General features: G+C 44.0%; 10 protein-coding genes across 10 annotated transcripts; 5 read left to right on the forward strand and 5 right to left on the reverse strand.

Annotated features, from left to right (window-relative positions):
• Positions 1–234: 234 nt before the first annotated feature.
• Positions 235–3,035, forward strand: EAF02_000913 (uncharacterized protein; the record flags this gene model as incomplete). Its single annotated transcript, XM_038896961.1, has 4 exons — positions 235–237; positions 312–590; positions 645–1,509; positions 1,564–3,035. 4 exons carry the CDS (start codon positions 235–237, stop codon positions 3,033–3,035), a joined length of 2,619 nt encoding a protein of 872 aa, XP_038763820.1.
• Positions 3,036–5,342: 2,307 nt separating this feature from the next.
• EAF02_000914 (uncharacterized protein) lies at positions 5,343–6,074 on the reverse strand (the record flags this gene model as incomplete). The annotated part of the gene is made up of 3 exons (XM_038896962.1): positions 5,343–5,564; positions 5,619–5,918; positions 5,970–6,074. 3 exons carry the CDS (start codon positions 6,072–6,074, stop codon positions 5,343–5,345), a joined length of 627 nt encoding a protein of 208 aa, XP_038763821.1.
• Positions 6,075–6,378: 304 nt separating this feature from the next.
• Positions 6,379–7,214, reverse strand: EAF02_000915 (uncharacterized protein). Its single transcript, XM_038896963.1, has 3 exons — positions 6,934–7,214; positions 6,767–6,882; positions 6,379–6,693 (listed from the first exon to the last, which is right to left on the reverse strand). The coding sequence occupies exons 1-3, from the start codon at positions 7,002–7,004 to the stop codon at positions 6,581–6,583; spliced, it is 300 nt and encodes a 99-aa protein (XP_038763822.1). The 5' UTR covers positions 7,005–7,214; the 3' UTR covers positions 6,379–6,580.
• An 891-nt stretch (positions 7,215–8,105) lies between these two features.
• On the forward strand, positions 8,106–9,363 carry EAF02_000916 (uncharacterized protein). Its single transcript, XM_038896964.1, has 4 exons — positions 8,106–8,664; positions 8,719–8,779; positions 8,845–8,918; positions 9,003–9,363. Exons 1-4 carry the CDS (start codon positions 8,372–8,374, stop codon positions 9,109–9,111), a joined length of 537 nt encoding a protein of 178 aa, XP_038763823.1. The 5' UTR covers positions 8,106–8,371; the 3' UTR covers positions 9,112–9,363.
• Positions 9,364–9,767: 404 nt separating this feature from the next.
• EAF02_000917 (uncharacterized protein) lies at positions 9,768–11,447 on the reverse strand (the record flags this gene model as incomplete). The annotated part of the gene is made up of 3 exons (XM_038896965.1): positions 9,768–11,059; positions 11,115–11,242; positions 11,299–11,447. The coding sequence occupies 3 exons, from the start codon at positions 11,445–11,447 to the stop codon at positions 9,768–9,770; spliced, it is 1,569 nt and encodes a 522-aa protein (XP_038763824.1).
• A 1,352-nt stretch (positions 11,448–12,799) lies between these two features.
• EAF02_000918 (uncharacterized protein) lies at positions 12,800–14,461 on the reverse strand (the record flags this gene model as incomplete). The annotated part of the gene is made up of 1 exon (XM_038896966.1): positions 12,800–14,461. The coding sequence occupies one exon, from the start codon at positions 14,459–14,461 to the stop codon at positions 12,800–12,802; it is 1,662 nt and encodes a 553-aa protein (XP_038763825.1).
• Positions 14,462–15,494: 1,033 nt separating this feature from the next.
• Positions 15,495–19,353, forward strand: EAF02_000919 (uncharacterized protein; the record flags this gene model as incomplete). The annotated part of the gene is made up of 2 exons (XM_038896967.1): positions 15,495–18,652; positions 18,723–19,353. 2 exons carry the CDS (start codon positions 15,495–15,497, stop codon positions 19,351–19,353), a joined length of 3,789 nt encoding a protein of 1,262 aa, XP_038763826.1.
• Positions 19,354–20,129: 776 nt separating this feature from the next.
• Positions 20,130–22,075, forward strand: EAF02_000920 (uncharacterized protein; the record flags this gene model as incomplete). The annotated part of the gene is made up of 4 exons (XM_038896968.1): positions 20,130–20,532; positions 20,602–20,639; positions 20,708–21,460; positions 21,518–22,075. The coding sequence occupies 4 exons, from the start codon at positions 20,130–20,132 to the stop codon at positions 22,073–22,075; spliced, it is 1,752 nt and encodes a 583-aa protein (XP_038763827.1).
• A 386-nt stretch (positions 22,076–22,461) lies between these two features.
• On the forward strand, positions 22,462–23,871 carry EAF02_000921 (uncharacterized protein; the record flags this gene model as incomplete). The annotated part of the gene is made up of 2 exons (XM_038896969.1): positions 22,462–22,726; positions 22,841–23,871. 2 exons carry the CDS (start codon positions 22,462–22,464, stop codon positions 23,869–23,871), a joined length of 1,296 nt encoding a protein of 431 aa, XP_038763828.1.
• An 836-nt stretch (positions 23,872–24,707) lies between these two features.
• On the reverse strand, positions 24,708–26,740 carry EAF02_000922 (uncharacterized protein; the record flags this gene model as incomplete). Its single annotated transcript, XM_038896970.1, has 2 exons — positions 24,708–26,475; positions 26,535–26,740. 2 exons carry the CDS (start codon positions 26,738–26,740, stop codon positions 24,708–24,710), a joined length of 1,974 nt encoding a protein of 657 aa, XP_038763829.1.
• Between the last annotated feature and the right edge of the window lie 93 nt (positions 26,741–26,833).

The following is a 26,833-nucleotide window of genomic DNA, read 5'->3' on the forward strand; positions in this document are numbered from 1 at the left end:
TATAACCCCGATTCCTCCTTCTGATCCTTTTGAAATTTTACGATTCATTCATGTCAGATTGAATTTGATTCTTGCTGCAAATTTGCTTTATCGTTATCGCGGTTCATAAGATTTCATCTGGACTTGTTTCGGCTCATAGAAGATACCCCCGGCAACGGGCAAGCAAGCAGTCTTGCAAGTATTCTTGTACCGCCCGAGTTATCAATTGTTATTCCCGCCTTTGTACTAGGCAGTATGGTAAGTTGATGAGGCTATGCCAGTAATATGCTCATGTATATTGAAGTATCATACTAATCCTACGATGAATGTAGGCTACAACCCCTCTAACAGCCATCGACACTCGGCTGGACATGTACCAAAGGGGTTTCGCAAATCAACCCCGGGATACTCTTCTCGGATTCAAAGAAACACAGCATCGTCCTGAGCGACCTTTATCATCCGCAACTGTATTCGATACCGACTTCGAGGATGACGTAAGTGATGTTGAAGAATTCGAAGATCACCAAGATACTCCACGATATGTAGAAGAGGCCGCATATGGATCGGATTTCGAGGAAGACTTGGACTACCCACGTCTAAGTTATAGATCAGTATGTACCACGTTTCATTCTTTTTATCTCTCGTACTGACATGTCACTATTCAGGGAGGTCGAGCGAGTGAAACAACATTATCCTCCTACGAAGAAGTATTTACACCCACATCGGCCTCAAATGAATTCCAATCCTTCAATTTCGACTTGGGTCCGAAAAAGCCGGTCGAAGGACCTCGGGGACCACATTTGTTCCGCAGCTCTGTTTCCTCGTCGCTGGATATCCCGGATCAATATGTTTTGGAAATGTCACCAATAAGTCCACAGCCATCGATGCTCACACCGCGACACCAAGTCAGCCCGCCTACTCCAGTCTCACCAGATAGTCCTACGAGGCGCCAGAGATTATCTCTCTTGACCGAAAACATCGCGGATCTGAATCTGAATGACATCACTCACTGGACACCACGCCAAGTCGCAAGATGGATGCACGATGCAGGTTTCGAATGGTCGATTGTTGAGAAATTTGAAGAAAATGACATCTCGGGTGCGATTCTGACCACTCTTAAGTTTGAGGATCTCCGAGAACTGGGTATCTCATCATTTGGACAACGAACAAAAGTTTGGAACGAGATTCACATCTTGCGAGGAAGTGCTCCAAGTACACCTAAGCCAATTACCCCCATCGAAGAAACTTCTCCAGCCACGGAATTCCGTATGATAAGAGATAGATCGGAGAGAGGTAGACTAGAGAATTGGTCGAATGGTCAAGAGCGAGGTCAATCTCGAAGGCGCAAGGCTTCAAAGAGAGGGAATAAACACGAGACTGTTTTGCCTTTGGAATCTATTTCAATTGTGGGTATCGAACAACTTATGCCGAAACCACACAAATGCTCAAAGGGAGAAAATTGTTCGAAATGGAGGAAACAACAACGATTGATTGCTGCTTTCAATAAGGATCATCCGATCAGTCCCGAAGGTACGTTTTCGATTTGCGACAGAATATTTGAGTTTAATACTAATAGTCAAATAGAAGGTGGCTCGCTACTTATTGCTGGAGATCCAGGAAATGCTCTCACAGCTCGTCCAATCTCTGATGCAGTACCTTCAGTTGTTGCATCTTCAGATGTTCTTGGTCCTGGCTCTACTCCTGCTCTTCGTTATTTAGAAGAGGAGAACCTTAGAAATGTTGGATTACGTGATCCTCAAGATAATGTGAAGCAATTCATCAGATTCCAGCATCTCGCACCGAACCAATCATCCGAACAACCTCCAACCCCTCCGTATGAAATGTTTCCGCCACTAAAAGGACCTATTGCAGGTCTCAGGGGCTTGCCTAAACTTTCTATTCCTCCACCTCGTCCTGAACAACCCATCAGATCCCAGAGTGCCAATGGATATGGTCCTTGCAGCGCAACCGCCGTTCCAAACAGCGCTATCGCATTTTCACCTTATCACATGGACCGCGCAGAAGCTCTCTCTCCAGAGCTCCGCAACGAAACCCGCTCTCCTTCGGTCTATCGATTTGGTACTCCCTTTTCCGAGATGGATGTGCCGGTTACCGTTGTACCTATGAGTCCTGTCGCAAGAGAGGCTTCTCAGTCCGTTCCACCCAATATGACCTACCGCCCAAACACCAACACATCTACCAACAACTCGATGGCCAACTCTCTTCAACGCAGCCTCTCTCGTATCTCTAATCGTCGACCCTCTCTTCTTCCCCGAGTTGATGAATATCGAGCCACTCAATCAACCCAGCCTTCCCAGCCAGCTCAGGTCCAGATTCTTCCCAATGAACCAGCCCACACATTTCCAGAAAGTTCAAACACCATCAGAGATCCCACGCACCCAGTGGGTATCGCAACCTCTATCCGTGCTTACTCTACAACCGACCCATGGGCTCAGTTCGGCGGTCTAAATCCCAATCCATCTCACAGCACCACATCAATACCCCTTCCACCCCACTCCTCCTCTACATCTTCCTCCAACACCTCCTCCCCAGAGAAAGACACACCTTCCTATGCTGGCTGGATGAAAAAGCGCCGCACCAAGATGCTTCGCCACGAATGGCACGAACACCACTTCACACTCCGCGGCACCACTCTCGCCATGCACAAAGATGCTCGTGCGCTCGATGTTTTAGAATGCATCGATGTTGATGACTACGCCATTGCGTGTTCATCTTTAGCCTCCTCTTCTAAACTTAACGCAGCGTTTAAACGAGTGAATATTGCGATGGGACGCGGAAATGATCGAGATAAGAAAGTTGACGTTTTTGCTTTCCAATTGATTCCGCAGGCGATTGAAAAGGGTGTGAAATTGAGAAAGAGAGATAGCTTGATGCCAAGTGGCATGGGCAATGCAGGAGCGAATAATAAAACGCATTATTTTGCTGTGAGGAGTAGAGATGAGAGGATCGATTGGATGAGAGAGTTGATGTTGGCTAAGGCGTTGAAACAGAAGAGCGAGGGGTATGAGGTTAATGTTAATGGGAATATGATTTAGGGCTTGGTGGATTATGACTTGATGACTTGTTTGATTGATGGATGGATGGGCGGGGTTTGATACCACATTTTGATTTGATGATGACTTTTATGAATGAATACCTTCTGTGAATAGCGGAGTTCGGGCGAGATTTACTTTGTTGTATGGAGATGTATTCTTCAATGTTTCTTTCTTTTCTCCTGTTTTTCGTTTAGATCAGTCGAATGTCTCATTTTTCCATTTCTTCCTTATCTCCTTCTTTCAACGAGTAGTCCGAGAGCAATCTCCTTTTAGGAAGCCGGCATTGTCATGGAGTTTGTCTTTCCTTTACTAGATTGATTATTTCACTTGTCCTATCTTTACTTTTCTTTTTTTCAGCAATCTGGTGTTGGCAAGACAGAGGATCGGAAAAGTCAATGGTAAACAGAAAGAAAGATGGATGGATGGATGGATGGAAAAGAATTGAATAATAGTTGAAAGGAATATGAATCTGGACATTTATTTCATTTATATAATGACGGAGGTATTTTGTGTTTAATAGTTAGTTAGTTGTATTTAGAAAATTGAATGAAGGATGGTTGTATATGAATTCTTTCCCCTGAACGAGAATATGCTGTGCTCTTTTTTGGTGTGATTTTTGTTTGCGATATAAAGTTTGAGATGTAGGTATTTGATAATGCGGGACTTTGCTTCAAATCGCGCAAAATTTGTACAATATGTCGAGTGGCAATAGATACTGTGGAGAATCAGTTGAGTTAATTATTGAATCTAAAAGTTGGGAGTTGGATAAGTGCTCTATTGATCCGTGTACCAACGGTTGGAAGGGAAAGATAAGATCGTATCTCCTTAGGTGTTTCTTGAACCTCTTTATTCAATAATTCTTCTCTCAATCATAGATCTAGCAGTTCTGATTTCTTGCTCTTTTTATGCATCAATACTGTCTGATATCTACGCTGAAAACATGAGACGAAATAAATCCGAGTCTCGCAGGTCAGCAATTTCTCGAGACTTCCTCGTTAAACAAGAATCATAGACTACTAACATTTCGTAAAGACTAAACGAGCAATTTGAACACCTGAGTCGGTACGGAAGTATCTCTCTGCACTCACAAATCTCCAAAAGTATTGACTCAATTTTCCAGAAACATTGGGTATCTTATCCATCCCTCCATTGCCTCCAAACTACCTCCTGGCCTACAATAGCAGATATCGGCACTGGCACAGGACTCTTTCTATCCCAACTTGTACAAGACTACCCCGATGCAATTCTTCACGGCTTCGATATATTCCCAAACTTGTTTCCACCACAAGAGACATTGTCCCCGCAAGTTTCTCTAAGCGTCATGAACATCAAATAGACCCCGCCCTCATCCAAATACAAAAAATACGATCTCATCCACATTCGACTCCTCGCCGCTGGAGTAAACCCCACAGAATGGGAACTTATCGCTGAGAATCTCCTCAAGCTTCTCAAACCCGGCGGAGCTATCCAGTGGGAAGAATGCAATCGGATGGAAACCTAATATTACCGTTCTGACATTGACTTATCCGTGCAAGCTGCTCGGCAGATGTGCGCACGCTTCAAAGAGGCAATGAAGGATGACTTCTCGTATGGATGGAAGATTCTTTCTCCGATCTATGAGGAGTTTGGGATGGGAGATGTGGTGGAGGATATTGTGAGTTCGGATCGAATCGTAGAGACGAGAGCGGCTATGGCGAGGAATGCAATGGATGCTATTTTTGGGTGGGCGAGGTTGGTTTCGTCGAGGAATTTAGCTGGTTCGTTGTCTGCTGAGGAACTGCTTAGATTGGAGAGGGAGGTGGAGAGGGAGATTGAGAGTCAATGTTGTGTGAGATATGATGTTCATGTGGTACTGGGATTCAAAGGTTGGGGGGATTGAAAAGATGGTCAAAACATAGGGGCTGGTTTTGACGAGATCTTTAATGGATGTTTTGGTAGCCCAGTTCAAGTTTTGGTTATTCTTGAACTCTACCTCTCTTATTCTATGTATTTTGTAAGGTTCTGGCTTTTGAGGAGAGAAACAAAGGTGGAACATCATTTGAACGTCGAATTACATTTTGATCTTTTGAATTTAAATATCAATAAAACTTTGATACTACACCTTGAAAAAATAGTTATTTAGATGCTGGCTCAGCTCAAAATTTGAAATTCTCGTTTGATTAGCACTTATATTGTACTCGAAGAACATGACTGACGCCAGAAACTCTTCAAATCCATGTTTCATTATAGAAAACTAGAAATATCTTTCTCTAAGCTTCGCATTGATCACTCAAGGGGCTCTAAATCCAAAAAGTCTAGCCCTCAAACCTACAACCCATCACCATAACTTCCACTCGGTATAAAGCGAACTTCCCAGTTTCCAGCTGGCCAGTTTCTTTTGAATACTTCAAGAAGTTCATCATTCTCTCCTAATAACTCTAGTAATTCTTGTCTTGCTGCATTACTCTCCTTTGTATTTGCTCCTTTATTTCCTGGAAATTCATTGTAGGTTTTCCAGAACTGATTTTCTCTTTCTGGTCCCAAGAGCTTCTGTCGATAAGAATTAATATATCACAACAAAATACTAGGAATATAATTTCTTACCTTTAGATTCTCTCTAAAAACCTCCATTTCATAGGTCGTTGGGTAGTCGGGAGGAAACTTATAACAAGGCGTGTCAAGAATAGCATGAAGCCTAAGCCGAGCAGCTTCACATTCATCTTGCGTACTGGTAGGCATACTGAGAAAAGGTTCAATCCTAGACTTGAGCAAATCCGGTGGAAGTGGTGCATTGGCAACTAATTCTCCAAGTTCCTTTTGTGTATCGGAGATCGATCGAGTGACTGAGAATTTCTCCATGCTAGTCCGCCATAGTTTGGCGTAGGGCGTGCCTTGTAGTCGTGCCTCGGGATACTGTTAGATGTGAGATTTGAAAGATGGATGAGAGGTACGAACTGTGACTTCGGATATGATGCTCCAGCTGTATTCGCTATAGTCGTCAATTTTCCGGGCTTCGCTGGTGATATTTGTGTCGGTGACCTGGCTAAGTTGTTCGGACATATTGAACCGAAGATTGAAAGTTGATTATAAAGAAGGGTAGATGTGGAATGGGGGGAGTCTCAGTTATCAACTACACAATAGCACTAGGCTGTGGCCCATAGCCACTCCATGAACTCCCCTGTCGTGCTGATGCTGACACCAATCATGTACATTTCCGTGCCACCAACTGTTGTTGTTACAGATGAAGAATTACGCGAGTACCTAGTCATCCAATAATATGGTATCTCTCCCCTGTACCTACAGTATCAGATAGAAGCAGTAAATACCACGAAATTCAAAGTTGAATATCGGAAGAGAGTACCTAGGTATGTTAAGATAAAAAACCATTTGATTCCAGCGAACCTACGATATACAAGCATCAAAACAGAAACCAAGAATACAAAGATGGACTAAACGATTGTGTGACTTAAAGCAATCCAATGAAAACAATAACATCGCAAGACAAGTAAAGACTTCACAATATCTGACGCCAACCACCACGTACCAACATCTTGGACCGTTCATACTTAGCTACCATCAACACAAGTGTGGAAGCTATCTTTAGCAATTGATGACACGTTCGAGATCCAGACCCAATTATTTTGAGATCGAATAGCAAGAACCGGCATTTGGATCGGCGCTAGCACCTCGTTAGCCATAGCCCCATCCTCTTATTCTTCTCGCCAAAGCAAAAAGAACATGAGAGCACTTACGTATATGCCCAGTTCGAATAAGAAGAAGATCCACCCTTGCCGCATGCGGTTTCTTTCTGCATGCCACTGATGCACTCACTTGAACCGATGTTCCTGGAAGAATCGGATCCAATATACTAGTTTCCTTTAGAATTGCATGAATATCACGTTTGGAGAGATGGAAATACCTTGAGGGTAAAGTCCCATTGGACACTAGCGCTATCCATGACGCATTGGTGTCGCTGCTCATTCTTGACATATTTTCCAGAGAGTCCGTTACAGATGGTTCCTAGATAAGAATTTATATTGACTGCGCTACCGGAGATGCCACTGGTGTAGCAGCCAGCATAGATTCCTGTGGTGAAGGAGAGAATAGTTATGATGCTGAGGAATTACATGATGATTGATGGGATGATTGGATTGAAAATGAAAAGGCAAAGTATAGCTCGATGAGTTGAATTTGCGGTATTTGTGTGAAATGTTTATTGTCGAAGATGGTGTTGATGAGGATAGATCTGAGGGGTTTTGGGGAGTGTTTTATAGACCTTCTAGCCGCAAAGGATGACATCGTCTCATGCTTTACAGTCTTCGATGATGGCATGGTGACTTAATTCCGTAAGACGAATCTCGACTTGGGGTGTCCTCGATAATTTCGAGGATGGAGGCTATACAGTTTTTGTTATTCTAATTTCATCGAAGGCAGCAGAAGGTTTAGCTGGCCAAAGTCTCGAGAATCCCCCTGACTCGTGTGTGATACTCATATATTCAAGCATTTTATGTTGGTATAACTATATTCGCACAATATGAGGAGATCCTGCTGTAGGGATCTCTATAATTCAGTTCAATGGGGCCCACAATCCTTTGCATATTGAATGGAAGCTAAGTGTTGACATAAATCGATCACGAGGGGTCGAAGTGTCAACAAAATTGTCTCGAACTCGTGCAATCCTACCCTGGGCTCGGGACGCCCTTGAATGTTAATCAAGGAGGCAAAGTTTTGGTAACCTTTGCAAAAGTCTACTGAATCTCATTATGTGGAGGATTTAATTCGTTCCATCGTGGTAAGCCGACGGAGAAACAAAAGGCACATGCGGCACCATCACTACAGGATCGTCTATTCTAATATATTATACAACAGTTACAACTTGAATAGCTCATACGATGTTGGAGTTTCAAACAATCCGAAGATGCCATGCTTAGATTCGTGGAGTTGACGTTATTTTCGTACGCATAGCACTACTCGCATTGCGCCATCTATCCCCAACTACTAGTAGAGCTGATGAGGATGGAAGGAATTGAAACAATGGTGGCAGCGTGGCAGTCGTCGTTGGCTGCTCGTTCATGATTATCGAGCAGATCAGCGAGGTCAATAATCCCAGTTTTATGATCAGGCTCTTGAGAACCGAACAATCCTACTGCCTCTACAATTCTGTCATATGAAGTGTTATCAGCGGGAAGACACGCACCGAAATAGAGATTCCCAAACAAATAAAGGGTATATAACTGCCGTGCTGCGCTTTCATATCGAACATCTTCTTCTTGTGTATCAACAACACAAGCCAAACGTCTAAAACAGACACATATCATCTTTTCCCATACCAGTTACTCTTCAGATTAGTAGCAATCATGAAGACACTCTTTTTCATTCCACTTCTACTCATCAGTAGTGTAACTGCTCTCACATTACCTACTGAGGAAACTCGACGAGACACCTCTACCTATTACTTTATCGGTGAAAACGAGCTCGGCACCGTTTATTCCACCATCAAACCCACCGAGAAACGACAAGATTCTGAATGGTACGCAATCAGCACCAACGAACACGGAACCGTATATTCCAGCATCAAACCTTCATCCGTGAAGCGCGATGAATCTGGAGTATCCAGTCTAGCCGACTACCAAGATTGGATGGCCAAGCAGTAAGTATCGCATCAGCACAATGCATATCAAATACAATACTGACCATCATCAAGAGCCCTGACTTCTCGAGAACTATCTGAAGTAGAAAAACGCCTCACAAATTACGAGGCATTGGTATGCATATGAAATCCCAGCAAACATGCCAATCAACAGATTCACAAAAACTGACATTTCGAAAGTACAATTGCATGGCGCTTTGTGGAACGAGACTTGCGGCTGCTACCGGTGATACAATGAGCTATCGTGTTCAATAGTAAGTCTGATGTTTTCCTCTTGTGGCTATGCAGATATTATATCTGCAGGAAGTATAGAAGACTGTTTGTTAATGAGTATATAGTTGTCTTCAACAATGCGGCCTTCAAATGGTTATTTCTTACTACAGTAGAGCGAAATATATGGATCAATACCCAGACTCCTTTCCTCCCGCCGATAACTTGGCAGGTTGAGATTTGGAGTGCCATCATCGTTTCTATCTCGCTAGTCACTTGATAGACGGATGATAGATGAATATTTTTGTGGGCTGATGGAAGTTTGTTTTGGTCGGGGTTTATTTTTCTCGTATTTTGGTCTTTCCTTCATATTTCTTTGATGTTATTTGGATTTATCAGTAGTATAGATCGGAAAAATTTGTTTTTGTTATTTGGGTATTTGCATTATTCTCAACTGTTGCGAAGAACACAGATCAGTAGCTGAATGGATAATCATTACATTCGTTCTTATCCCGAAAGAACTGTCGCTTTGTCGCTTCTCTTTCTTTTATCCATGTATCAGTATGCCCTTCATGTATAACTGTTGAATTGATACATTCCGAAGTCTTGTAGCTCACAAATCAAATACCATATGTCGGTTTGACACGCCGAGCGCCCGCTAAGTCGCTTCGTCCTTAGTTCTTGTTCTAAACGCCAAAAGTCATGATCTTTTTGTACAATCTCTTCCATATGAATGTTCATTGTGTCGTTTACCATATAGCACCTTACTATTCGCATTTCATTTCAAAATATAAATAAAATTCGTGATTGGTCATCTACTACAGTGTAATCAAGAACACCCTGGCTAATAATGAAAAAATACAATAAGCCAACCAAATTTCCATCCAAAATAATTAAGGCTTCCACTTGAATCCCGGATGTCTCCAATCCAAATCCTGGATTTGCTTTTGACTCAAACCATCCAACTCCGCATCCACATCTCTCGCTTCTCGCTTCTTATTATCCATCTTCATCCAGAAGAGCAATGCAATCGACAAAATCAATATCGTCGTTCCAGTCGCGAGATTGAGTCCATTTCCAATATGGTAATTAGGCGCGTCAGTGGGCAAGAATGACCACGTGGAAACGAGACCACCAATGTTACCCATCATGACAGTAGTACCGATTGCGCTAGAGCGTGCAGTATCAGAAACTACATTAGCAGCAACTTGAGCATTGCACAGTGCGCCGAAAGAGAAAGCTCCACTGGCGATGAGGAAAGTGGCTCCGTAGCGGGTTTGCGCATCGCTGGTGGCGAGGAACATGATGTAGCCGCACATCATCAAGGGAGCGCTTGCGATCAAAAAGATGTTGCGTCGATCGAAGCGCCAGCTGAGGAATGGGAAAAGAACTGTAAAGAATGCACCGACAATGTAAGGTGGGACAGTGTGTAGTTGTTGAGAGACAACGGTGGCTGTGGGGTAAATAGTCCTCACGATCGTGGGGGCGAAGAAAGCAAGACCTTGGACGGTGATGTTGTTGAGGAGGAAAATGAAGGATGTAGCGATGGTTACTGGACTGAAGATACCGCGGAGGACCTTTTTAGTGTCGAACGCATCTAGGACTTCGGTAGCTCCAACTCTCTCGGATTTAACACGAGCGATCGCGAGGTCTTTCTCTTCTTGTGTGAGCCATTTCGCGGTGGCAGGGCGATCGGTCAGGGTGATGAAAGCAATGAGTGAGAGACAACAGGTAATGATACCTTCAATGGCGAAAATCATTCGCCAAGTGTGAAGTGAGCCGAAGCCGGGAAGTTTTAGAATCCCCGAGGCGAGCAAACCTCCGAATGCACCAGCCAATGGGGCCATGACAATATACAACGATAGACGGAAAGCCAATTCAGATCGGCGATACCAACGGGAAAGATAGTATGCGATACCAGGCAGCATACCTGCCTCAAAAATACCTAAGAGGAAACGAACGCCTGAGATCGCGTGGATGTTGTGCACGAATGCGGTGGCAATAGAGCAAATTCCAAAGGCTAACGAAGTTCCTGGGATGAACCATCCTGGGCCCATCCATTTGCAAGCCATATTCGCCGGGATTTCGAAGATGATATATGAGATATAGAAGATAGATAAGACTTTGTTATAGTCGTATCCCGTCATATTTAGATCCTTCTCAAGTCCTGCTAATTTTGCATTGCCTTAAACATCGTTATTGGTATCGTCCGATATGAACAGAGAAGTGTTCTAACTCACCAATATTTGCTCGGTCGATAAAACAGAATAGGTATAATAATGCCACGGTGGGAGCAATCATCAAATCAATCTTCAATCTCAACTTTCTTTCCGCAACGGGATCAAATGTAACAAGTGACTGGCCATGGCTATAATCCGAATAAGCAACGATTTCGTGCGACAAGAAACATCTCAGACTACTAACCTATCAGTCGCTGCATTACCTCTCTCTGCAATTGCATGAGCTCCCTTATTTAGATGCTCCGAATGCTCATCATGAAAGACACCAGGTTTCTCATCTCTCGACTCCACACCAATCGCTCTCTCCTCAGCATTAATATTTTGAGGTCCCATAATGCAAAATGAGGTAGTATACTATATCAAAATCGAAGGAAAAACAATCCAATTCCAAATCAACCGATGAAGAAAAATAATCCTCATCTTTGGATGGGGGATACGGAATACTTTATAACTCCGATTTCCACCTTCCCACAAAATCTAGAATTGAAATAATCTGGGGAAGCGAAGACGCGGGGTTTGCCTTGGACCAAAACCTGGCACTCCACCACCCGTCCACCTTCACATGTCGCTACCCCACAAACTAAACATCGCATGCTCAGCTCTGAAGCGAGTAGAATTCACGTATCTAATCGTGTGGGCGCTACTTAGTACCTTCTTGGCTAGTGAGAGTCGGTCAGTCAATACGAAAGCGGGACATCGACATGACTTAGATGAATGTGAGTAGATTAGTACCGAACGTGAGCAATACTTATCGACAAATTATGGTTGGGAAAGACACTTACCAAGCATGTTGGGGTTTTATTAATTTAGTGTTGATCATGGTCGGGGGTATAGGGGAGATAAGATAGCAAAGACATATGAGAGGTAGCCGTGGCCAAGCATACACACACATGCATGCACAGCCAAACGCGAACGAAATTCATGCCGCGTGTGCTTCTACTTGGCAGATTGTGGGGATGGGGAACTTGGCCTTTTCGTGGGGATGGGATAGTGTACTTAGCTGATGGATTGCTTTCCTGCCCTTTCATCCGGGACCTTAAAGTTTGAGTATGGATTTGGAACTTCAATTAAAGTTCGCGCGGTTCTCTGTTCAGTAAATGTTGACAGGTTGGGGCTGAGATTTTAACCTTTGTAGGCGAATTCATGAGAAGTAATGATATGATAAGATGTCAGCAACATTTTTTGAGGTGCTCTCAAGAAGGGGTCTGTGTTTGTTTTGTTGTGATTTCATAATCGACGCAAATCCACTACATGTGAAATGAATGTCTATTGCTGGATGGGAGGAAGAAGAGATAATGTGAATTCAGTTAGTAATACACGTGATGAAGCTATAGGTTCGAATAACAATATCATTAGTATTACTTGGCTTTTCCAATCCCTCTACGTACACCTCCTCAAGTTCTCTTAAATCTGGACTGTAGTGCAGTTTCGAAAGCGTTTGATATTCAAAAGGCCGCAGACTCTTGAACATGATTAAAGCTACGAAGAGGATTGATGCACCAAAGAGACTCAATAACCCGTCATCCTTAGACTGCGCTTTGGACCAGTGAAATCCTGCTTCCCCTATGTCGTCTGTCTCTCGCCCAATGCACGATCTTTTTTTTACTCAAACATGGTCGACTCCAATTCTCAGACTCCATGCTGCCATATTGTGCAATATTCGTAAATCATAAATTCTAACCAGCTCATATTGAAATACCACTCTCCCACCAATGCTTTCCAGTATACCATCCAAGTCCTACATGCTCCCAACACCACCACCCATGATCTTTACCAGCAAATCCTAAACCTCTAAGTAATGAAATGGGAATGGGTTCATATAGCCAAATCCCACCCCGAGCAAAGTCATCCGCTATAAACCATCCAGTCAGTAGACCCCATGATAATGCATAGATTACATTCATTGCTTGCCTCATTGGCTTCGGGGTATTCTTGATGTATTGAGATAAGACGGCACAAAGGCCAGTTTGCAGAAAAATCCCAACAGCTTGCAGCATGAAAAATTTAGGTGGATTCCATGGTCTTGTTTCAGGAATTTGAGATATACTACCGCCAGCATGCAAGATTCCAGATATACCAAAGGCAAAGACCGAAGCGATGAGCTTTGTAGTTGAGGACTTGGCATCTAAATATCCATTTGTGATCAAATAGTTTGTTGGCGAGGAGAATATGAGACGGAATATTTGATGCCAAGAACCTCCCCACAGCCCGGCAAGGCCTTTATTTGCAATGACCGAAAAAGAACCCCATGTGGTGGGGTAGTACCATGCTTCACCCCTGAGACCCATGAATGAGGATGGGCCGAGAAGTAAACATCCTACTATAGGGGCCAAAAGAAATACCATGTCTAAAGAAATGAGTACCCCAGCCATTGATAAAAGCTCACGATATAGAGAGCGTATGATTGGAGGCATTACTGCAACATGTGGAGGCATAGCATAATTGTTGGGACCAAGCCAAAAATATGCATCATTCATCATGATAGTTTTGACAGCGTCAAGTAAGAAATATCCAATAATGAAACGGGGAACTTGAGCCCTGAAGAGTTCACTTCTTGTGTTAAAGCGCTTGATTCCTGTTCTAGATATATCATGTTTCGCTGCTTCATCTGCAGGTTCTCCTAATTTGTTGTAGACGGATGGGAGAGGCTTTGGTATATTGGAAATTGCCCAGCTCCAACCAGGTCCACGAAAATTGATAATTAAGTCGGATATCCAGTCCAATCTCTCCCAAATGTCATCTGGGTATGATTGCCAATAGTACTGAGATTCCGTTGTCTCATTTGCGGCCGGCTGACCATGAAGCGCCCCTATATCTTTGCCGTTTGGTGCCTTTGAGCCAGAGGAAAGTTTGTTTTCTTCTCCATCTACTCTGTTGCGCTGCCTTACATGTAACTTTATACCCTCTCCATGTGCTGTAGTTCTCTGCTTGTCATCCTTTGCGATGATTTTGTTTTCCTGAATCTTCCTTCTTTCAATCCTCTTAGCATCAAACTGTGGCCGCATAAATAACAACCAGGTCAAACTTGTAACAATCCCATAAACACTCATCAAGCCTGCCACGAAACTGATTGCCATGTTCTTGCTGCTGGTGTGCCATAGTGTTTTGAGCTGAAACCATGTTATAGCAGCCAGCACAATCCACCGCGCCTTGTATAATAATGATCGATTCGTATGCCGCACACAGAGATAAATTCCCAGTAGTATAAAACCGTAGAGATTATATGGTACCACCATAGGCCGAAGTGTTCCTTCCAACACGCGATTTTCGAAGATTTGACGATAGGTGCCTACGACATCTTGAGGATTTGGAGGATCGGCTGGGTCTGCAGTGAAAAAGCTCGACATTCCTTCTTGCCTAATGGCAGCATAGGCCAAGCAGAGGAGAGAGGAAGGGAGAAAGAGAGAAAGAGAGAGAGAGAGAGATAATACCAGGAGGGTAGTTTTGACTGCACTTGAGAAAAAAAATACCTTATTGCTTCTAGAAATTATTTGACGCGATTCAGCTGCTTGGTGGCGCAAAACGATTTGTGCGCCGCGTGACACTCTTCCCAGGACAAACAATAGAATGGCCAGTCCCTAATATCAAACCATGTATAATCGTGATTTGTGAGTTGATGAGTTGCATTATCTTGTTGAAAATTGTATTTTCATGCATTTTCCCGTGTAGATGTCGATGAGGTCACTATGAGATAGCATGATCCAGGTCGAAGAGAAATTGTGGAACTGCCTTACCTTGTGCAAAGTGTCAAAGATGTACGAGAACCTCATATTGATATCTGGGCAGATTGGTTTATGGCAAAGGATCGAGTATATTGTATGCTGATTTGATATCCATCCTGTTTAGAATTCATAGATTGTAATGTTGTGTTGCTGATATTTGAAAACAGCTGCAGGGAGAGATAGATGCTTCATTCCACTATTGAATCTACCCTTTGAAATGGCAGCCCATGGACCAATGTAAGACTGTTTTCCAAGCTCAACCAATAACTCCTGTACTTAGATACGATACTGCCCATATAGAATGATTTGTATCCATCATCAAGTTGCCATAGAAGAAAGACTTCATTCAAGACGCAAGACTTCAGTCACGAGATTGAAGCGAGACAATACATTTTGAGATGACGTGTTGCTCAATATTGTTCTCGACACGTGACCAGTTTCGGTTGATCCGCCAACGTGAGACCCGTGAAAATGTTTATCAATAATTATCCTTGCATTAGCTTGAAATCCTTACCTTACTTCCTGAATGAAATCAACATTCTCTCTTGCTAAATTTCAAGACTTACTTACATTTATTTTAAATCGCGTCAAATGTAACTCTATCTAGAGATTCAATTCATACTTTTACTAACCTCGACAACTCGAATAATTTACAATCATGGATCCATCACCACCAAAACGTGTTACCCGCGCGAGGGCAGCCGCAAAGTCAACAAAAGACACTGGAGTCAAATCTTCCAAAACCGCACCTGCCGTATCAAAAGCAACTAAGGCCACCACCATTACAACAAGTGCGAAGAGAAAGACTAGAGCAGATGAAGAAGATGAAGAACAAAACGACGAATTAGGAGAAGAGACCAAGCCAGAATCAAAACCCACTCGTGGACGACCGAGGAAAGCCAATGTACAAGTGGAAACGGAGGTAGAGGAAACCATGGCTCCTGTAAAAGCAACTCGAGGTCGACCAAAGAAATCTACAATCGAAGCGCCAGCCCCTCCACCCCCCAAACCTACAAGAGGTCGACCAAGGAAAGATGCATCTCAGGCGGAACCGGAATCAATTGTGGTCGAGGAACCTGCAAAGAAAACCGCTCGCACACGTGCTCCTTCTGCTACGCTTTCACGCGCCATGGGACCGAAGAAGAGGGTCAAGTTTGAGGAACCAGACAAGGAGAATATTTTACCATCCTCACGAGCAAAGCCCAAGGCTGCAGAAACAGCCTCAGGACTGCGAGCAAAACCGGTTCGAAAGCCTGTATCATCTGCAACAGCTTCAACTCGTGCAACTCGTGCTAGAGCCAAGCCTGGCCAGGACGAGAAGGTAGAGAAACCATTACCGTTAAGCCCGAAGAAAGCGACACAAGTTAATGCGAAAAAGGAACAGTCGTCAGACGATGAATTATCGACAACAGTAAAGACTCCAATGAAATCATTGATGAAGAGTCCTGTCAAACCACCAGGAAGTATCTTTGATACTGCGAAAAAGATTGATTTCTCAAAATCCCTTGCAGCACAAAAACCTATAGAAGGAGCTAAACTGGATTTTCATGCATCTAGTATGATGAGTCCAGCTCGTCGACCCCCACAAACTGCAGAGAAGAAACTGGATGTACCTACATCATTTGCTGATAAACCTTCAATGGAACCTACCCAGATTTTCAATGCATCAACACTGACAAGCCCTGCTCGACGCCCACCACAATCATCACCTTTCAAGGAGACATTGAAATCAAATGCGCAAAGATTTGAATTTGGACATAGCATGCGATCACCTTTCAAACCCAATTTGTTTGCACCAGAACCTTCGACAACCGCATCTCCTTTCAAAGCATCTCTTCTTCAATCGCCAGCTCGAAGACCAAAGTCACCTACCAAAGTCGATGAAGCTGGGTCACCAATCAGAACCAATCAGGGTGCTTCAATATTTGATGCCACTCCAAAAGCCAGCACCTTTAAGATTTCGAAATTTGAAACCCCGAGAACTCTCATGAAGAGCGCAATCCGTCCTGGTCCGATGTTTCCTCCAATACCTTCAAGCGCCCTCAAAAACAATGTTTCCAATGACAGTCCAATCTTGAAGGAGACGAACTCTTTGCCAACTCCAGTTCTAGAATTCTCCGGTCGACTCTCATCGATCATGCCGCGCTCTGCTGATCCAGCTTTGTCACCTGCGATTGAACTTCCACCTCAAACAGACGAGTCCGTAAAACTTGTCGTGGATGATGTCCAAGAAGAATTCGACGACCCAGTGGCCACTGAAGATACAAATGAAGTAGTCGAGACTGTCGAAGCTCAGAGTACTACACCGCCATGCTCGCCTCCTCGTAAGAATACTGGCAGTTCCTTTGAGCTCCGCGAAGAACCAATCGACGACAACTCGGATTCAGAAGATGAGCTTGCTCCTGCGGCTAAAAAATATTCACTCGCCCCGCTTGCCAACTTTCAGGTTTCTACTAACGACTTCGCTTCTTCTCCTGTAACACCAGTCCGGCTTGGTAACATCAACAAGACTCCTAAAATGACTACAATTAAATCAGCGATGCGATCTTCAAGTAGATTCAATCAGGAAAAAATTGGTTTCACTCCTTTAGCAAAACAACTCAGTAACTGGATGGCTGCAAGCCCTGAAAAATTTGCTGAAATCGAGGATGAAATCGCTGACCCTGCCTCACCCGCACGAAAGGTATCAGCGAATGAAGTGTTTGCCGACTTGAGCACGGCTGCAGCTTCTCCAGCTGTTGCCTCCCCAGCTAAGAGTAGTTACTTCGAGGACGAGATGAGGATTCGAGACGAACTCAACATGGCCGAGAACGAATCTATTCCACTTGATGCTCTTGAGGCTGAGAACAGTGAGCCAGAGTTCGAGGATATTGAACTCCTAGAGGAAGATCTCGACCTCGCAGAAGAAGCTGATGAGTTGTCGATGTTGGATCCCGAAGCATTTGAAGCAGGCAATGATGACGAAAATGAAATTGCAGAGGAGCACGAAGAAAATGACGAAATTGAGGAACATGAAATTGCAGAGGAACACGAAGAAAACGACGAAGATGAAGAACATGAAACGACGATCGTGGGCAAGCTTGAAGAGCCTATACCTGAGCGAGAGCCTAGTCCTTCAGACGCTAGCCAAGAATATGGGGATGAAAATGAAATGTTAATCGATCCCGCACTTTTGGCTCCTGCGCCTCAATCACCAACTGCACCAGCAGCTTCAGCTTCAGCTTTCACGACCCCCAAGCGTGTTTTGACCGAGAGAACATTCCATACCGTCGCAAAAGTGCCACTCAAAGGTGCTCATGAAACTCCAATGCGGCCATCACAAGCGAAGAGAAGCGCTAGTAGTTCAAAACTTCCAGCTGTACGCCCATTTAGCTCGTTATCTCGTAACAATACCGTGATCTCATACTCGCCATCCAAGAGTACACCTAAATCTCAACAAGAAGAAGAATCCACGGAGAGTGCAGATAGCCAGCAATTTGCTACTCCTATCAAATCAGAGACTTTTACTTGGTCCACAGTTGCCACACCAGCCCGTACACCACGTCCGGATCTCAACACAGCACTTTTGAAGGGAGCAGTAGTCTTTGTTGATGTACATACCACTGAAGGCGCTGATGCTAGTGGTTTATTCACCGAATTGCTTACACAAATGGGCGCCAAATGTGTCAAGACATGGACATGGAATCCAAACAGTGATGACAAAAGCAAAATTGGAATCACGCATATTGTTTTCAAAGATGGTGGAAAGAGGACACTCGAGAAAGCTAAACAAACTGGAGGAGTAGTTTCTTGTGTTGGTGTTGGTTGGGTTTTAGAGTGAGTTTTTTTTTAGTTCTTTTTGGGTGGCACGCCTTATTTTGTACCAGTTCGCTAACAAGATCAATAGTTGTGAACGTGAAAACCAATGGCTCGATGAAGCTTCTTATGCAGTTGATACAGCCATGGTTCCTCGAGGAGGTGCACGTCGTCGCAAGAGTATGGAACCTCGTGCACTTGCTAATCTCAATGGCACCCTCGTTCCATCAACTGTACCTGCAAAATCTACGTATTCAACCTTGACCTATCCGGATACCACACCAATGACCCTCAAACCTAAGAGAAGAGAATCAACACAGTGGCAAAAATCACCTATTTCCAATGAAGATGGTGAAGTAGATGAATTGGGTGACGACAATTGGATGTTAAGCCCTGTTCCCGCTACACCTGCCCCGGAAACAATCAGTGCATATGCGGAAGAAGGATTGTGGGGTGCTGAAACTCCAGGTGCCCAAACGCCTTATTATTTCAAGAAGGATAAATTGGTGCAGATGACAGCTCCAGGTGGAAATAAGAAGTTTGTGAACTTTGACGAGGATGAGAGCAGTGGAAGTGGAAACTCGGGAGACGGCATGGGTTTCTTGAGGAAGGAAAAAGATCAGAGTGTCATGATGAGATTGATGGCAGCTAGGAGGAAGAGTTTGCAGTGGGCACCAAAGGTGGGAAGTCCACTTGCTAAAAGATTTGATGGTGGATTGTGAGGTCGAATTTGAATGATTTATGAATATGAATGGGAGTTTAGGTTGGGAAATGCAATTTTGTTTGTGATTGCACGCATTGGTTGAGGAACATGCTTTTCTGCTTGACCATACTTCTCATCATTGGCTAGCTGTTGTTTTGACAGTCAAGTAAATATTGTCATTAGCTTGTGCAAGATCAAAATAGGATGGAGGGTTGCTGTTTTGGGGTAGCAAGAGACTAGCTTGATGTAATCAAGCCAAAGGGTATAAATGAATGAACGATGATGATTTTAGCAATATAGATTTGTTTAATATGTACTTTATTATTGACGATCGTGATCGTGTTAGACATCTTTCTGGCTATAGTATAGCTTTCTTGTTATCATCAAGGTATTACAGGTGTCGGGTTTCAAATTTGTCCTGTCCCTGATTGAAGATTGAAATCTTCAACAAAAATCAAGTGTCGCTTAAGGGACCTTTACCTTGACTCAAACAGTTTCGAGGCTTCCACGACATACATACTCTCAATCGAGTGAAAACAATCATGCTCTGCATCGATATTTATGCCGCAAAATTGTGAAATCCGGAAGCTAATGGATATTGGTGCCGTTTCCAACATGTTTACCAACACATGGCGCTGTTGGTTCTTGTATGCAATAAAATCAGCGTTCAATTCGGATTTCCCTTCTCTTTCCACCTTTTCTTTCCATTACAGAATTGCTATAAGAGCACAACATACCCATCTCATCCTATTCTTCTAAATCTAATACCTCGCCTCTCCTTCTACCCCCCAAACCATGCACACCCTCCTTCTCCTCCTTCTCCTCCCCCTATCCTGGATCCTCTACACCACCTACCACCTCTACTACACCACCTACCACCTCTACCACAACTACCAAACCGCGCTGCAAACCCAGCTCCCCCTCATAATCCTCCCCTCTAGCCCGGAAAACCCCCTCTGGATCCTCACGCAGCGCTTCATCCTCCCTCTCATCCGTCTCCTATACGGCGAATGCGATATCACGCGCTATGGCAAACTGGGCTGGGAATACTACGTCAAGTATCGTGTGCATAGGGAGAAAGGAGATGCGATTGTGCTGGTGACGCCGGGGTATAACTGGGTTTATGTTTGTGAGAAGGAGGCGTTTGTGGAGATTTTTCGGAAGCGAGAGGGGTTTCCGAGGCCGGCGGAGATGTTGGGTGGGTTTTTCTTTTGGGGTTTTCCATAGGGAGAGGGGGTTTTGGCTAATTTGATGTTTGCGGTTGTAGCGATGTTGGATGTTTTTGGTCCTAATATTCTACCGTACGTATATTCGTATTATTACTATAATCGCACCCATCATTGTCCATGAGCTATCCACTAACATCCATCCAGGCCAGCGGAGCAGACTGGCAACGCCAACGCAAAGTCACCGGCGCACAGTTCAACGAACAAAATAGTAGCACAGTATGGATTCAAGCACTAACCCAAGCAACCGAAGTACTAGAATACTGGAAAACGCTACCAACATCCATCCGTCGCATTCATAAAGATACGAGAACGCTGTCTCTTCATGTGTTATCGGGCGCTGGGTTTGGTAAACCGTATTCATTTACAAAGGCGGCGGAATCTCCTAAGAAGGGGCATATGTTTAATTATCGGGATTCGTTGGCTTTGATTTTGGAAAATGCTTTAATGATTCTAGTTTTTGGGCCGAAGTTTCTCAGCAACAAATGGTTGCCGAAGAGGTTTAGTCGTTTGGGTCAAGCTTGTGTGGATTTTAGGGATCATATGGAGACGATGGTAAGAGCGGAGAAAGAGGTTATACATCAAGGAACATCTGGGAGTCGGAATCTCATTAATTCGCTAATCATGGCGTCTGATGAAATGATTGAGTTGACGGGAGAGAAGGGTATGGGTGGAAGAGGATTAACACAGGATGAGGTGTATGGTAATATATTTGTGTATAATTTTGCTGGACATGATACTATGGCCATCACGATGAATTGGGCTTTGTATCTCCTTGCTGCCACTCCAGAAGTTCAGGAATGGTTACGCGAGGAGATACATGTTGTGGTTATCAATGATGATACTCAATCGAAATATCAAGAGTATTATCCGAAATTGAGTCGCTGTCTAGCTGTTCTGGTACGTCCTGCTTTCCCCATCCATACATTGATGGAAAGAAACTAAAAGAAACTCCAGCTCGAAACTCTTCGGCTCTTAAACCCCCTAATAGGAATCGCTAAATCAACAGGTGCGGAACCGCAACCTCTTACACTCAATGGAAAAACCATCGTCATCCCATCAAATACGCGCGTGATACCTAATATCAACGCAATGCACTCGCATCCGAAATACTGGGGTTCTGATGCACTTATCTGGCGTCCTAATCGATGGATTTTCAGTAAGAAATCCGACTCCGAAACTCGAATTCAAGAGGAAGATCTTCCAAATGAATCGACAACTCCCAAGTCAACACCAGAAGAAGAATTTCTCTTCTCGCCCCAGAAAGGTACGTATGTTCCTTGGTCGGAAGGAGCACGCGCGTGTCCGGGGAAAAAATTTGGTCAGGTGGAATTTGTGGCGACGATGGTTTCGTTGTTTAGGAAGCATCGCATTGAGGTGGTTCCTGAAAAGGGAGAGAGTGTTGAAGAGGCAAGGAAAAGAGCGGAGAAGAGTGTTTGGGATAGTGAGATTGTCTTGTTGTTACAGATGAAGAAACCGGAATTGGTGGGTGTGAAATGGGTGGAGGTTGAGTAGGTGATTTAGAGAGCTTCATAGTTCGGCAAAATATGTTACCTTATTAAGGAGGTATTTCATTTAATAATGGAGAATGGGAATAGTTTGTTAGATAATGAATTCTGTGAGCTGCATGATGTAAGTATGTTTGATCAAAGAGTAAAAGAAGCTACAGATTAGATAGCTGCAAGGTGCCGGCCAGCCTGCCTTAGTTCCCGGTGAGCCCTGTTCCGTTCCGTCGCAAAAGTGTAGCCTTCCCGTCCCCAGCCTCGTCAAAATTTCTCTTTCACGAAAAAGAAAGTTTTAATCAATTGCTCCTCCAACTCTTCCAATTGAATCCGAAATCGATGCAATCTCAATGAGATAATGTTATAGTCCTCTCAGAATCATATCAACATCTAACCACCATGTTTGAAAACCTCTGTTCTTTACCTCTCAGCTCCGAGCTCTTCGCCCAAGCTCTACATCCCACCGAACCTGTTCTCTCAGTTGGTCTTTCGTCTGGTCATGTACAAAGTTATCGATTACCGCCTCCTGATGCTGCTGCTGCTGAGGATGAAGATGGAGATACGAGTGTGGTAAGCACGGGAACTAGTACTATTGACACGCAATGGAGAACTAGGAGACACAAGGGAAGTTGCAGGACATTGGGGTATAGTCATGATGGTGAAGGTTTGTTTTCCATTTCCTTCTTGAGCTTTTATTGGAAGTAGAATATCATTTAGCACCTGCGTATCAACTGAAATTCTACTATTCAATTGCCACATACTAACATCCAACCCCCAGTTCTCTACTCCGCCGGCACCGATTCCCTCCTCAAAGCCGCCGCATCTTCCACCGGCCAGGTAATCTCCAAAATCCTCATCCCCAATACCAACACCGATAAACTCGATCCTCCCACTCTTCTCCACGCCCTCTCCCCTCAAACTCTCCTCCTAGCCACCGATTCCTGCGCTCTCCATCTCTACGATCTCCGCGACAATTCGTCTTTCAAATCTGGTAAACCGGCTCAAACACATTATCCACACGATGACTACATATCTAGTTTATCACCGCTCCCACCTACAGAAATGAGCACGAGCGGGTTTAGTAAACAGTGGATCACGACGGGAGGAACTACATTGGCGGTTACGGATCTCAGGAGAGGAGTGCTCGTCAAAAGTGAGGATCAGGAAGAGGAATTACTGAGTAGTGTTTTTGTGAGCGGGTTACCTGCGAGGGGAAAGTACGGGAGAGAAAAAGTTTGTGTAGGGAATGGAAATGGGGTTATTACGCTTTGGGAAAAGGGAGTTTGGGATGATCAGAGCGAGAGGATTATTGTGGATGGGGGTGGAAAGGCGGGCGGCGAGAGTCTGGATGCTATAATTGCGATGCCGGAGGATTTGGAGGGTGGATATGGTGGGAAATGTGTGGTGGTTGGATGTGGAGATGGGAGTGTGCGGATTGTAAGGGTTGGGGGGACGAAGGGGGTAGTAGAGGATATGAAACATGATGATATTGAGGCGGTTGTCGCGGTGGGATTTGATGTTGGAGGAAGACTGATTTCTGGCGGTGGAGATACGGTTAAAGTTTGGAACGAAAGGGTCGAGGAAGACGAAGAAGAAGAGGAAGAAGAAGAGCAAGAAGATATTGAGGATAATGACGACATCGTGGGTGATGGTGGAAAGCGCGCATTGGAAAAAGACAGTGATGATAGCGATGCCAAGGCAGACAGCAGCGATGAGGAAGATGGCGGACGCAAGAAACGCAAGAAGAAGAAGAGGGGAAAGAAAGGACCGGTTGAAAATGGAATCTTGAAGTTTAAGGGCATGGAGTAATTTGTTAGAGTGCAATGGAATGATACCCAATCTGTATACGTGTCTTGTGCTGAAATGGTAAAATACGTATCTCTCTCTGAGATTTGTATGTTTGCATATATGCATGTGCATGTGCATGTAATCTTACATGTGAATGTAACCTATTATCTCAATAATCGAAACGACTATTTCTCCTCTCCAGCTTCCAGCTGTACATTCTCATTCTCATTTATATCGCTAATCTAAGCGTACGAGATAAAAATGTAGATACCTAATCCCCCTCCCCTCCCCCTCTATCTCATCATATCTGGAAATCTCACCAACCTACTAACTAGCTGGCGGCCATCGAAACTAAAAATAATAGATATAAATACCTAGGTAGGTATCTCAAGTAAACCCTCGAAAATAAAAGCAAATACAGAAGAATGGAAGAACAGAAGGAAACAAACAAACAAACCTCGTCAGATGAGATTATAAACTAATTAACTAACTTACCTACCTACCGAGAGAAATATATAAATAGATGGATAGATGGATATGATATGAAATCGAATCGAATATCGCTAATTGAAGATAAGGAATGACTTGACTTGACTTGACTTGACTTGGGATTCTTTTGATTCTAATATCATATCATATCATATCATACTATACTATACTATGCTATATATACTATATATATACACACACTCCCCATCATTCCCCAATGAATACATTACATTACATACGACCATTCATTCCCATCCAATCCAATCCCGGACAATATACCCTCGATCCAAGATTCTTGTGCAAATCCTTTTTCCCTCCTTTCCCTCCTTTCGCGCCCTGCCCCTACCCCTACCCCTTAAACCCATCCATCACCAAGTAACAATAATATCCTTCGTCACACTTTCCCTTCCCACGCCAATCCGCTGCGAACAAAACATTTGCGCCCTCCTCTTCTCAACCACCACATTCAATCCCGCAATCTTCGCTCTTCTATCCGCAGGAATATGTCCCTTTTCATCTCGCCACGGTTCCTCAAGATCTCGAATCCATTTACAGATGAATCCGCCGACATAACTATCCCATACCCCCTCTCTATATTCTTTACTCACAAACGACATTGCGATTGCTTGATCTCTCAATATCTTAGCTCGACAATGCGTACCGACTTCGAAGAGCGGCATTAAGATCCCCAGATTTGTGTGGTAGGATGAGGTACTGTAATAAGGATGGAGGTATGTGCAATAAGTAATAATAGTTTGGAAATAATGCGTAAGTTGATCGTATTGAATTTCATCGATGAAAAAGGAGCCGTGGAGACGAATGGCACTAGCAGCGGCGTGAGTTTTGAGGAGAGCCGCCGTTCGAAATTCTTGCGAGTGGTGAGGAGATGCGAGACATTTCTGAAGAATAGATTCAGACGCTTTTTCCCAATGCATCAGATCTGCCAGATAGATATCGCGTTCTCGTAGAATTTCGGGTGGAAAACGGGCCGCAGCTACATAATCCATACAGGGATCCGCGAAACCACCTTCGACGCCGGAATTGGTCGGATTCAGAGATTCTTGAGGCATCGCGGCAGATTCTTCCTCCCCATAGATTTTACCGCGCGGATGAGTATCGCATGATACCGCAGGTGAAGAATGAGAGGCGCGTGGCTCTAGCTGAGTCCATGGATTATTGTTTTGGCGTAAATCTGCAGCTCCTTCCCAATCTTTGGGTGAAAAGGTTGTGGATTGCTCTTGAAAGTCAGTCTCCAAGAGTAATTTCCTGGCTATATCGATGAAATGAAGGTTCCTTCTCATGATCATTTGTAAATACTCGTAAGAATCCTTGATGTTCTGAAAAGTTGGGACTTGGGCTCCGTGGAGATGGTATCGATTGAGCTGCTCCTTTATGATAACGTGGTGAGCTGGCGGACGAATATCAAGGAAGTGCAAAACTTGTAAGTCTAAATCCGTGAAAGCTCGCCGAAGTTCAGGTCCTATGACGTTCTCTTTTGTGAATTCGGTGCCGGCTGCTGAAGATTGATAGTAATCGTAGAGCATCATGATACCATTGGTTGCGTGTATAGAAGCGGATGCTTGATGTCCTTGTAGACTTTCGATACAAAAAACTATCATACACGCAATCAAAGCTGTTCTTGGACTCCGGCTCACGTTCCCATCAATTGCTTTCTGCATACCTCGTAGACTTTTTCCATACTCTCGCAAAGCGTATTCAAGGTGCTTTTTGGTATCTGACGATTCACCCCCTTGGACCATCTCCTTGCTATACATGCTGAATGCACCCAGTGCTACTAAGCCATGTGCAATATATGGCTCGATTTCACACACCTGAGGAATGATCTCGGACCAAACACTCGTTTGAAGCGGGCCTGCTAATCCTGCCGCAACATTCTCACAAAAGTGTTTAAAATACCTACCCTCGAGCTCTTCCGTAAATCGAGGTCCAAGGTACAATTCAATTATGGATCCTTGTGCAATATCAGAAATCGTCCCCTTGGGTAAAATGGGCACGATTTGACGGGAATTTGGTTTGATCTTCTCCGGTTGTTTCGGATATCCACTACACAAAATTCCGAATTTAAAACAGCGAGAGCAGCCGGGCAGTTTTTCGTCGCACTTGATTCTTCGGATCCTTGATGTGTATTAGTTATGATGCAAAGGTGGTGGTAATAATAAAAGGCTAGCACCTACTTGCAATTTTGACATCCTGTCTTGACCTTGGGTAATCTGGCACGAAACTTGATTTCCTTCTTCTGTAGTGCTGGATTTTTAGATTTATCTCCCGCGATCATTCGACGAATGGGTAAAATCTCACTACTCCGAATAGTAGCATTGTTCTTATCGTCGCTTCTAGGAAAGCGCACGTCTGGTTGTATATTTTTGTTGGTGGTGGTCATCCTCTCTGAACAGCAACGTTGTGTAAGACACCAACATGGTGAGAGCTACATGCGCAAGATTTTCGTGGCCTTTTGACGCACCAACGAAATTGC

Source organism: Botrytis sinoallii (assembly GCF_014898435.1).
Source record: "Botrytis sinoallii strain Bc 23 chromosome Unknown BSIN_001, whole genome shotgun sequence".
In the NCBI taxonomy this organism is placed as follows: Eukaryota; Fungi; Ascomycota; class Leotiomycetes; order Helotiales; family Sclerotiniaceae; genus Botrytis; species Botrytis sinoallii.